This window comes from Pleurodeles waltl, chromosome 8 (assembly GCF_031143425.1).
Source record: "Pleurodeles waltl isolate 20211129_DDA chromosome 8, aPleWal1.hap1.20221129, whole genome shotgun sequence".
NCBI lineage: Eukaryota > Metazoa > Chordata > Amphibia > Caudata > Salamandridae > Pleurodeles > Pleurodeles waltl.
The window spans coordinates 1,353,739,689-1,353,752,631 of NC_090447.1; the positions used below are offsets into that span (position 1 = coordinate 1,353,739,689).

At 41.4% G+C, this 12,943-nt stretch overlaps 1 protein-coding gene across 1 annotated transcript in view; it reads left to right on the forward strand.

Moving 5' to 3' along the window:
* LOC138248630 (collagenase 3-like) overlaps positions 1–12,319 on the forward strand; it is a 29,550-nt gene extending 17,231 nt beyond the window's left edge. Inside the window, exons 7-10 of the mRNA XM_069202361.1 lie at positions 2,917–3,050; positions 6,302–6,461; positions 7,915–8,018; positions 10,107–12,319. Coding sequence (XP_069058462.1) covers positions 2,917–3,050; positions 6,302–6,461; positions 7,915–8,018; positions 10,107–10,207 — 499 coding nt within the window. The 3' untranslated portion in view covers positions 10,208–12,319. The remainder of the gene's footprint in view (positions 1–2,916; positions 3,051–6,301; positions 6,462–7,914; positions 8,019–10,106) is intronic.
* Positions 12,320–12,943: the final 624 nt, after the last annotated feature.

A 12,943-nucleotide genomic window follows, 5' to 3' on the forward strand; every position in this document is an offset into this window, starting at 1 on the left:
CACTCCTATATTTCATCATACATGTATGACATATTAAGCTGCATCTCTTCTGGAGCTCATTTCAGGGCGGACACTCGTCGTTTTTGGTTTCTATTCTCAGCACAAAAACGTCCCACTCTTCCCCTCCCTTAGCGGGTAGTCCACCCAACTTCCTGGTGGAGTAACAAGCAGCTTCAGCATGCGCCCATGTCAGAATGCTCTCAGCCACCTCCTTACATCCGGAGCAACCCATGCTTTCCAGTGCATAGGCGCCTGGCGTTTAAATAAAATCAAAGCCAACTCAGTAAATTTGTGTATGTTTGTTTTTTTGCATTTTATGTTCAGATTCCCAGTATACAGTATCGCGGGGTGAGTAGCGGGGTGTGTTCAGTAATCTCATTGATGATTTTTACGACTGTGTCCCATGTGAGTTGAAGGATTGGACAATCCCAAAGCATGTGGTAAAAGCTTGCCCCTAAAGTTGTGCAGCGGGGACATGTTGCAGTCGCCCCTGGGAACATGCAGGTTATTCTCTGAGGTGAAAGATATGTCTGATGCAGATAATTAAACTGCGTATAACGGATATTTGCATTACGAGACACTTATTTTATCTGCCTTAGCGCTAGTGTTCAGTAGCTATCGGTTAACGAGTAAGGCAGTACTGCGTCCCACCTACCCCGTGCTTGTATGAGTTCCGTGGGGGTTGTGTGGTGCAGGGCCTGGTAGGTGTTGGTTATAGCATGTCCAGTGCCCCCCTGTGTGAGTTAAGTATGCAATATCTGGGAGCAAGGAGGTTCTGTACCCCCGTCCACCCACATGGACAGTAACCTATGCTGCAGTGCATAATGTGTCAGGAAATGACCCACAGGGATATTAAAGTCCTCTCTGAGGTCTTGGAATGACATTAGTATGCCTTCCTTATATAAGTCACCCACTGTCTGTAGGCCTCCTGTACTCCACGCAGCCACCATCGCTCGACTGAGCACGTTCGCAAAGCCGGTGTTTGCCACAGTAAGGTCTGGGGAGAATATGGCAGTGCAGTAGTCCGCCCCTCGACATGTCTCATCCATTACTGGTGGTCACCTGCATCTGTCTCCATCCTCTAACCAATTTAAGCAGATAATGCATCTCACTTTTAGACCACCTGCAAGGGTGACACTGTAGCTCGTCACAAATGGGGTGGCACCTCGGTGTATCAGACACCTGGTATTTTGCTAACCTGGAAAATCTGCATGGTGGCTGGTGTTAGCACATCAATGCACTTGTGCTAGCCATCAGATAAATGTACTGCCTCAGGCTACTGAACGTTTGCTTGTGCCAAAATGTGTTTATTACACCCAGAGTGACTATTAATCACTATTGGTGTTATAAAAAAAGGGGCAAGAAACAAGAAGGGTGGAGCCTCACTACCCATGAGGTTGACCCACCCCTTCTTATTGTTAGCTGGTAACTTTTAGAAATTTCTTTCAAGTAAGGGCATCCCTTTTCTAACCTATCAGCAGTTTTCCAATATTGGTTTACAAATCAAGCAGTCACACAATCACGTCACAGTAACAGTTGCTAAAGCTGAATCAATTTTTCCATCTCTGATTGTCATGGTAAGAATGCGAGTTGTCCTCCATGATGGGAGCTTAAAAGAATGGCTCAGAGCGGAATCCTCAGGCACATTTTCACAGTCTAGGTGGCCTCCATGGATGTTCAGCAGTCCAGTAAGAATGGCGAACTTCCATATCAACCCTTTCAAGCCTGTGAAGCAATATATGAGTCTAGGTGGGGCTGGCAATCAGGTTACATGGTGTGCAGTCCAATTATATTCCGAAGATCCTGGCAAGAAAATGTGGGGCACAAACATTTTTTTCTGATCTGCAGTATGGCAGAGCAGCAAAAATGTGTCTTTGAGAATATGCAAATGTAATACTTTTTTGGTGTGCACAAAATCCATTGCACATTCCCCAGCAATATTTCGCAAGCATATCTGCTCAGGCATAGAATGTGTGCATGAGGCATACTAAGTTATGTGGCAGGTTCTGATGCCACCGGACCCCTCATTCACAGAGTTGTGCATTGAAATCTGAGCCAAGCACACCTGCCTTTCCCCTGAGGGAGTCCCACCCAGGTGCATGAATGCATGGGACAGAAATGGCCTATGTCTTTATTGCAGCCCACATTGTTTACCAGCCAGGAAATGAAAGAGTGGCTGACTACAAAATTACAAGAGTACGTGTCTCATGAGTTCACAATTGGAGCCACGATACCAGTGCACTCTTGAGCTAGGAGTTTTGACCCTAATTTAATTACAGATTAAAGTAAGAATATTGTGTCTTTTGTTCTTTTATCTTTTCTTTGTGATTCGTGGATGCAGGGAGGACGAGGTCTACTGATGTCAGCAGGATCGTGCCCTTGTACGAACATCAACCAAGGGAGCAGAGTAGCATGAACCGGCCTTGCATGGCAATAATAAAATTACATTTCTTGTAAATGAAAAACCGCCCTTAAGAAAAAATACTCAGAAACAACTTCTCTGTCTAAGCGCCCAGAATATGGAGCCACAGGCTCCTCACATCAGGCTTATCCAATCACTCCTGCTGTTCAGATCAGACCTGAAGACCTGTGTTCCTAGGACTCTGGACCTGTGATGAAGAAGTGCTTCCAGCAGACACGCAGTGGGAGCTGCAGAGGAAGGCTGCTGTGGGTTAAATAATCAGCCATTTTGGAAGGGGCATGATAGTATGGACATGGCCGCACTAAAAACAGTAGCCAAATATTGTTGAACTAATTGAGAAATAGTGAGCCATTGGCAACCTCCATTTACCGTCCTTAATCCCAACGTGCAAAATTACTGTCATTTCGAATGTACTGTTTTCTGGTGTCCAATTGCAAATCTTTTGTATGTAAAACGTATTTCTCAAATGTGACGTTTTGTTCCTTATTCCTTAGGTTCTTCTGGCGCCAGCATCCTCAAATGACGGACGTTGAATTAGTACTAATTAGGAATTTTTGGCCACAGCTTCCGAACAAGATTGATGCGGCCTATGAGTCCCCTGAGAAGGATCTGATATACATTTTCAGAGGTCAGTTTGTTTCTTTTATACATTGTGAAATAAACACCTTTCTCCAGTTTCTGTGAAATACATCTTTCGAGCACTCATTTTCCGATATATCCACATCCTTTTAAATCCTTGGGTTTGTTCAAAGAATCTTCCCATAAAAAAAAAGTTTTATTTTTATGGCGTAACCATACAACTATCACACCACTGGGTACCTGTGTCCTAACACACTATTTCACAAAATGTGTATTTTTTATTTTATGTATTCAAATTCGAGTTACGTTACAGATAATCATGTGAAGACATAGCAAAACTCCCTTTAAACACATATCCATAATAATAGTATCAGCGTAAAACAATAATTTAAATGTGTTCATTGAGCAAATGATAATGAGTAAATTAAACATTGGTCTTAAAAAGTGTCCCCAGGCAACGACAGATGTGGATAAGCAGAAGGGATCTGATTATAGAAAACTTTGCATTATCACAAAGCCTACACTGGTGAATTAACTCAATATTGGACTTCTCCCAAAGCAAACCACTAATTTTAAAGAAAGACCCACCCCTCACTTCAGGTTCAGGATTTGTGCCCACCTAAAATTGCATTATACTTGTTAATGCATACATGTGTGGTACTCATCTCATTTAAGCCACAGCTTTAATGAAGCTACAGATAAAAAGGTAAACAATATCCTGGAATAAAAAGTCCATGTTCTGAAAATGACACCGTTAACATTTGATTCAAGGCATACACTGGAGTATTATCAGCTAATTCACTAGCTGGAGAATGATAAACTCTATGCCAATAGCGAAGGTTTTTTCAACACCCCATAACTGACCAAGATCTACATAAATATCTGTATAAATAACCTCGATACGAAGGCTTGGTCCATCAGACAAACGTTCTAGAAACCTGAAGTAAGCACAAGAAAATTGAATAGTCCAACTATTAAAATAATTGTATGTGTGACTATATTTATTAGTTGTGTAGGACAAACCTAACCAAAATGACAGTAGAGCTCTGAACAGAATAAAAGGCAAGCAGACAGTCTGACAAATTTGATTTTAGTTTTGCAGGATTATGAGAGACACTGAGTTTCATTCTAACGCATTAACTTGAACTATAGTGGCTTCTCACTTTATGTCATCTTGCATTTTATAAACTGGTGTGGGACGAGGCCCCTTTTTTGCAGCCCTTGCTTTTTTTTCACAGCGATCAAGGACACTGTCAGTGTTAAGAGAGCTTTGCAGGGACAACATTGCCCCACTCAGAATCTTTCTAGATCTGAAGTATAATTTGAACAGTAGGTAGCCAAAACAGATCACATTCTCACTTTTTCTTAGCATTTGACTATCACGTGGAGCTACTCTCCTCCTTTTGTGTGTCAAAATAGCTAGCTTTAATAACTAGCTTTAATTATTTAATACACTTGCCATGTTAAGTAGGTCATGGAATGCCACATACGTTAAGCATATGAAGCAATCATGCACCCATCCTAAAGTCCTTCACTGGCATCCACTAAAAGCGAGAATCAATTCAACCTTGCATGCATCATACACGTGTCTCAACCTTGACCTGCCCGACTTGTTTAAGGACATGCTATACCTCAGTGGAGGACTGGGAGACACAAGAGGTAAACCTAACCCTATTGTTTAAATTCTGTAAATGTACAAATCCAAGACTGTAAATCAGTCATTCACCTGCCAGCACCAAGACTCTGGGACTATTTACCAGAAGAACTGAGACTTATGCCTCCTCAGTTGTCCTTCCTGAAAAACGAAAAGCTGCATCTGTTTGCAGTATTTATCAAGTCTAGCACTGCTTCTGCCTCCTCCTAATTACCTCCACCAAGCTTCTTCTGGTTTTATCTCTTGAACTGTATGAAGTTCTAAAATGTATTACTGTATATACGTTACCACCCAAGTTGCTTCTCCTTGTCTTTCGCAGCCTCTAGCCTACTTTTTGATGTATTGCCCTAGCTTTATGCATAGTGTTCCGTTGCCCTTGCAGGTGAACTGTGTAAAATGTAGTCACGATATTCAAAAAAGCACATGCTGCAAAGTGCCTGTCTGGTCAGTTTTTACCTGACCTTGGTGGTCAGTGCCGCCACATTGTAGAGATTCAATGTTCCTGACCTGAAGCCTGCATGTGTTTTTGGGAGGAGTCTGATGTCAACAGGCTTCTCCGTGAAGAATACACTTCGCGAAAATTACCCTCGCGCCTTAACATTGCAAGCAATCTAACACGTCACGAGTCAGATTTAGAACCTTAGCCCCCTGCATGTCATACATTTGCCAGGTAGATGGAGACACTCTTGGTCATCTGACTAGCCAAGGAGGGGCAAAGAGTGTGTCTGGTGTACACAGGGGTGAGACATAAGTTGCAAACGACATAGAAGAGGGGTATTTTATAGTGTTTGCAAAATAGTCATAAATCAGTTTCAAATGTGTGAGTGTGTTCCAGAGGCAGGATCCCTGACCATGGAATGGTCCGCTTCCAAATCATATATGCGCAGATGGAGAAGGAGTTAGCAGAGTGGTATCATCCGGCTGTGAGCTGGTATATGGGTCATGAAGATTTTGAAGTGAGTGAAGGGTGTGATGTACTCATGGAGCAGCTATCTTTCAATGAACCAACCTACATAGTTCTGAACCTTGTAGGTACGAGAATCTTTTACCTGGAAGCCACATGTACATGTCATCACACTAACCTAGGATGGATATTTCGATGACTGTGATTTTGTGAGTAACCTGTAGTAGGAAGTGGAACTCCAACAGCAGGTGAAGTGGTGGGCCATATTTCGAGCTAGACACTGCATTCCCTTGAGGTGCAAAGAAAAGCTACATTCAAACAGAACCAATAAGACGCAAACCATATATTCTGCAATGAATCTAGGCAAAATGAAGACGTATAAGGTGCCCAAATCACCTGGGCATAAGGGGGAAATAATTATTCAAGACACTAAGGTAGAGCTAGTTTTGATTCCTCCATTACTGGAGACGTTTCTGCTAGATCACCACTTGTGATTGCCTACAAACATGTAATAATCACTATTGCACCATGTTCCCCCAGCGTAGTCAGTAGGCATTGCTAAGTTTCACTCTGACAAAGTACACCAAGAGGTTAATTTTAAATCCATACAATTACATAATGCTCTATTTAGCAATTCTACTTGTTTTATATAGTACATCATTTTCTTAATGTTATATCCTGTCATTCTAGAGGAATTCACCACACATTAATGCATATATGTCTTTTGTAATTTGTGGATCAGGAAGAAAATTTTGGGCTCTCAACGGATATGACATTCTGGCAGATTACCCAAAGAAAATTCAGGAACTGGGATTTCCAAAATCATTGAGGAGTATTGATGCTGCAGTTTACAATCGTGCCATGGGCAAGACACTCTTCTTTACTGGAGAAAAGTACTGGAGGTATGTTATCTCTCCAAAGAAAAGAGGGTGAAGTCAGGTTAATCTCTGAAGCAGGCCGCAAGTTTTGAAGAAAACAAAAAAACAACCGCATACGCCCATAGAGCCATGTTGCGTCTAGAAAGCATGGGGGAAGGAGTCAATGTTCACCCTGGTACTGTCGATGGTCCCTCTGATACCTGCTACTTAGAGTGGTCAGTACGAGATTCTACTGGGCTCATTCCATAGATTTAGATTTACGGAAAAATAACAATATGAGCCCGAAGCAATTCACTGTGGGCCAGATTTAAGAAAGATGGACTGCATCAAGTGCAGCGCCACTTTTCTTGAGCCCCCTAGCGCCCCCCAATGCCACCACGTGTGCGCCGTATCTAAGGTACGGCACACTGTGACGATAATTAGGGAACTAGCATCAAAATTGTTAATGCTAGTTCGGAACTTTGTGGGATTAACGTAAAAAATGTTGACGCTTATCTTACAAAGCCCATTGAGACCCATTGTAAACAATGGTGTGCCTCCTTTTAACACCTGCTCTAAGCAGGTGTTAAAAGTGCTGAAAAAAATGACGCAAAGAAATCTCTTAAATTTCTTTGCGCCCGTTTTTCAGCCTTCCTAACGGGGGAACACCCCCTTTGCATACATTATGACTGGCATAGGCATAATGTAGCGCAAAGTGTTACAAAGTGGCAAAATGCATGCATTTCGCCACTTTGTAAATTTGGTGCTGCGATTTTGGCCTAGTTCGGCCACATAAGCGTAAAGAAGAATGATGCAAATGTGGCGCAAGGAGGCGATTGGGGCTCTTAAATCTGCTCCTGTGTGTGGCCCATTTACCCTGCACTAGATTTAACCCAGGGCGAATGCTCAAAAAGTTACATATACTTACGTGGGCGGGTGGTCTTTGAATCCATCCTCTAACCTCTATCAAAGAGGTTGCACAGTAATTATTTTCAAAGGACTGCGTAACAAAGACCCTGACTACCCATTGAATGTTAATGCTACTAGTTGCACACGTAAAGCTCTGCAGCTCAAAGCAAACATTTTGACAGAGTAATGCATGTGCTCTTGCGTGGTTTATGGAAGGGGGAAAATCCACTCAGATTTCCGCCACCTATGTGATTTCTGCCAAGCGCTCATGCAGAGCAGCGATCCTAACCTTGCACGTCACAAGATGAGTGTATGACTTCAGGGGCTTGATTTTCCATTCCACTTATACTAATTACAAGCAGTTGTAATCTTGAAATGTAATCACTGTCTAACTGCTTCAATTGACCTGCGCCAGGACTACACCCACAAAATGCAGTGGATGGTTACTGAATGCTCAGGACTGGAACAGCGTGTCCTTATGACATAAATTAACGTTACCCACAATTTGCAGAAAAGAACCGGGCTTTGTTACCACGAGTAACTTCTCATGTAATAACACTTTAATGTAATGATTCTCTTTGTACTCAAGCTTTGATGAAGAGAAACAAACTGTGGAGAAAGGCTATCCCAGACTCATAGCTGATGACTTTCCAGGAATTGGCGAGAAGGTTGACGCAGTCTATCAAAGAAATGGTAAATTACTTTAAGAGTTTTAAAACTGATGATAATATTTTTGGTTTAAATTCCAGTTCCAGATCATTTACCACTCTAAAGCTTTTGGTACCCATACCTGTGTATGGTGTGATGTGATGTGTTGTTTCAGCTGCTAGAAGTGGCCATTATTTCCGTATTGACATTGGCTGTGCTCTAGTGGCAGAATGGTCTTCTCTTTTCATGACCTTTCGTCACTTTCTGCTGACAGTGGGGTGCTCGGTAACTCTTCAGAGACTCTGGGGCTTTCGCTGCTTCGTGTTGGCAGGAGTGTGCTCTAAAACAAGAAGGACATTTCTAGAGAGTCAAGGTTATGGTGCTTGCTTTCTGTACCAACACTCTATACAGTGAACAAGAACGCTTGTACGTCTGGGAGTATGTCTGTTTCTGGCCCTCGTTATGAGTGGATCGATGTTTGGGCTGAAATTTATCACAGCCGATGAAATCTGACGCCACAAAGACAGAGAATTCATCAGGTGCAAATAAATGGCATCCAATTATGAATGTGCCCTCGATAACTGGAAATGGTATATATTAGGGTTTACCACACCAAAATCCATTGGCCTGGTAATTACTCGGCATTTTCATCACTGTAAATGTTGGCAAGTTTAAACTGCTGAAATGTTCCGGCGAAAATTGTGAGAGTGCAGTGTTATTCGCCAAACTCATCATTCCAGTGTGTCCAGTAACAGTATTTACTGCACATACGGGAATTATCCGAGTCACTCGTAATAATCGCCACTTTTCACTTGTCTGTGCTATTCTGTAACATATCTCATTTCAATATTCCACATCAGTTACTTAAAGGTTCAATGACATTACAAGTGACTCTGGCTGTGATATCACAACACCCGCAAGCTTGATAACATCATTAGGAGTAAATGCACTAATGTTTGGATCCTTCATATATACAGAACTTTTTTCCACACAGTGGTAGTGCTGTAAATATTACCCAGCTCAATACTACTTGATGTATAGCTTGTAAGGATGAAAGCTCAGTTACGCCTCTGTGCAGGTCATACGCAGAACTCAGCAGCAAGTGCTTAATTAATTGATCTAGTATTTTGCTAGACTGCACCCTGATAGTGTAGTGTTATAGGTAAGACATTCTATGGGTAACAAAACAATGAGAGCATATAAATAAGTTTGCTCTATGTGAGTAAATTGTTACTGTAGACTGGTAGCTTGTTTTACTTCAAGACATAGTAATCTACTACAGTGGTTCTTGACCTGTGGTCTGGGAATCCCTGCAGGTTCGCGAAGAATAATAAGGAGGACAGGGACCCCGCTCAAAAGTAGATAATATTAACAGATTCATCAAGTATATATACACAAATAAAAGACATGTAAAATTAAACATTTTAAAACATTTTGAAAATGTGAAAGAATTTCAAATTGAGGGCTAAAAATTAAATTAGTACCGTCAAATTGATTTGTGGTAACAATGTAAGTGCATGAAACAGAATAGTAGGAACCTGAGTGGCCTCAATTGAATTTAGAAACACTTCAACCTTCCCATTAAAATTAAGCATTTGGTGCCTGATTTATGAAAAGTTAGCGCCGCCTTTGCGTCATTTTGTGACGCAAAAGCGGCGCAAACTTACGAAATATAATTATTTTTTGTAAGTTTGCATCGCTTTTGCATCAAAGAATGACGCAAAGGCGGCGCTAACTTTTTTATAAATCAGGCCCTTTTTTAAAATATATTTGTTTGTGAATGAACTAGAATATTTAATCATTTGTGTATTTGTTTGATGAATGCTTGTTTCTGTATATTGTGGGAATTGTGTTACAGTTTCAGTCATCGAAAATGCTTAGGACAGGGCCCCCATCTTCCAGTAATGACTCAGCGGGTGTTCCCGGATTCCAGTGATGATTCAGGGGGGTCCAGGGTTTCATTAATGACTAAGTGGGGTCCACAGGTGTCAAAAGGTTAAGAACCACTGATCCACTATGTATCCACCAATGGATTTTTCTTTATAACCCTTTCAAAGACAAATTGTTATTAATTCTGAATTCACCTTACATATGTGCTTACAGCCGGGCTCCTGTGATTTGTGTCTTCTCTAGGTTACATCTACTTCTTCAGCGGATCACTGCAGTTTGAATACAGCACCTGGAGTAACAAAGTCATTCGTGTTTTGAAGACGAACTCAATATTATGGTGCTGAGCGCCACATTATTTTCTGTGCTGTGTTTTTCACGGTGTGGAGCAGGATGTTGGATGCAGTGAGTACTGCTGCAGGCACAGAGCTCCATCAGAGACAGGCTGGGGTCGGTGCAAAAAAGGAAGGCTCAGGTTAGCCATCGTGACATCAGTGTGTAAATATTTTTCAACTTATTTTCATCTCTATCAGTCTGGAACTGATTTAATTTAATAGAAAATCGGAGACAACGTGAACAACGAATTCAACACGGTTCACAAACTATAAAACTAAGGAGCAAACATTTATTAATTTATACATGTGTGATTAGGCTTTCTGTGGGTAGATGCCATGGAAATGTATTTTTGTTATGCATTTAGGAGTAATCCAGTCTAAATTTTAAGTTGCTGGCTTCAGCTTTTATTTGGAAACAGTGCTTTATTTCGCTTGCTCCACGCTGTGAAGGGAAACACTTCTTTGGGTAATAAACAGCCGCCAGTCCACAAATCCATCAGAACTGTTCCACACAAAACCTTTGACCCTTAACTGTTTCACACACACCCTTTGACCCTTCGCGATAGGGATAGAGTTAGACGACTCAATAGTAGCCATTTAGTAACCTTTACTTAACAATGTAACCCCATAAGAGTCAAGAATATTTTATTACTTCAGTGGTTTTAAATGAATATGACTAAAAAAGCTAATGAATACCGCCCTGATGACATTATTTTTTTATTGGATTTCTCTTTATAATTACATTTTTAAAGCAAATAAATTGTAACTGCTGAATGCCTTATTCTCTAAATTGTTTTCTTTTTTTTCTTTTACTAAAGGGAGAACCCGTAACATCCACATCTCTTTGCCTTGTCATCCGTCCTCTTTGATTAATACCCCCTTTTCCTCTCCTCTTCCTAATGGTCTGTTCCTCCTCTTCATCTGGTAACCCACCTAATTCGCTCATCACATTGCCACCCACTCATTGAAGTACGCTCAACCTCACCTCCGACTCTGTGGCATTATTTTATTCTTTTAAGAAAAAGAACAATTTGTTCCCATGCTATCCCCATAATCCCTCCCTCCCCACCTTTACAGTTCTATATTCCTACGCCTCTTCTTCTCTCTTTTTTTAACTAAAACGTTTGTTTCATGTTATGCTTTTTGTTTAGCTTTATTTTTGTGTCTGGAACCAGGATTAATGTATCCGTCCTGTAGGCATGTCTTTCACCAACAAGTTGAGTTCCATCAAGTTAACACATGCCAGCTCTACTTTTAGTCAGACTGGAGTTTCATGAGTCTGGTTTTGTTTGCCTAATATTCTCTGACATGGTTATTTTTCAGACTCACACAATCCTCTGTTAGTACCAGACATTACATGCCATTACATGCTACCATTACTTACTTCGCTTTAGATTGTCTCCATTTGCAAAAGTCCTATATGTCCGCATCACTGTAATGTATCTATAGGGCAGCAATACGGATGTTTCATCTATTTTCATTAGCAGAAATGGAACCTCTAGATTAGGCCTGGACCGTGCTCTAGGGTGAGCACCTCGCTTCCATAAGGAATGTGATGCCATAACTGTAACCACTAGCTGATGCCATGCATTATTTGTAAAGCTTGCAACGGACCTGTGTTTTGACATACACAAATGTTGTTATTAGTGTTCGAAATCTGTATTTTTCAGGCCTTCGCTATGTTTAATTAGATACATAGGATTTTAACTAGCTAGATATTTATAGGAAGGTTAAGAATCTTGGGCCCAAGTGAGACATGCATTGGAAAAAGCCAAGTCAGTTATATTGCTGTTGAGACTTGAGCACCAATGCTTACTGATTCCACGGGGAGCAGAACTTTCACAGTGGACATATGTATTCTCTCAATACTGTACTGCACTAAATGTTGGCGGCCACTCTCAAATGAAAGCTGGCATCGAGTGCGAGTTAACAGCGTTTTCCTGAGAAGATTTGAGGCCACCTGCAAGTTGCCAGCAGAGTGATTTTCTATACGTACATGGGACACTACTACCTCAAGGGGGTAGTTCGGAACATGATTTGAGATATACATTGTCTATACTCGTTGCCGTACTGTGGTATAGTAAATGCATGTTCTTTGACAATAAAGTTTTTTAAAATTAAAAATGTGATGTTTTTATTCCATGTATGTATGTATGAATGTCAATATATTTATGAATGTATATGTGTTTTTGTGCATATAGGTAATTCTAGAATGCAAAACCAAAGGCTTAGAGGTGGCACTTGCACACGAAGTGAAGGAATACTGCCAGTACTTTCTATTCCCACCTCCAGCCTATAGCCAGTGGATTTCTTCAGGGGTCGGAGGGAAGCTGGAAAGGAGGGTGGAAGGGGCACTTTTCCCTCCTCTCCCCCTATCGCCTTAGCCAGAAATCAGAATGAGAGGAGAGAGTGACAGAAGCTGGGAGCACTGAGCACTTCTACAAGCTTCCCCCACAGTGACCACTTCCTCCAGTCCTCACTGGTGGACCTAAGACTAGGACATGAACGAGTCCCAAATTACGCAGATGTTGTAAACTTGTAACTAGGCGAGTCAGTCATATGTGGGGAAGACGTCTTTGCCACGTCTGCCTACCAAGCACTGCAATAAGCTTGCCAGTGCTTTCTGGGCTATAGAATTGATGAGTGTGCTTAATGAAAACTTGGAATTCTACTTTCTGGGAAATGGGCGTAATGTTCTATTACATTTCTCCATAGATACTCAATGGGTAAAATGTTTTGGCACACACA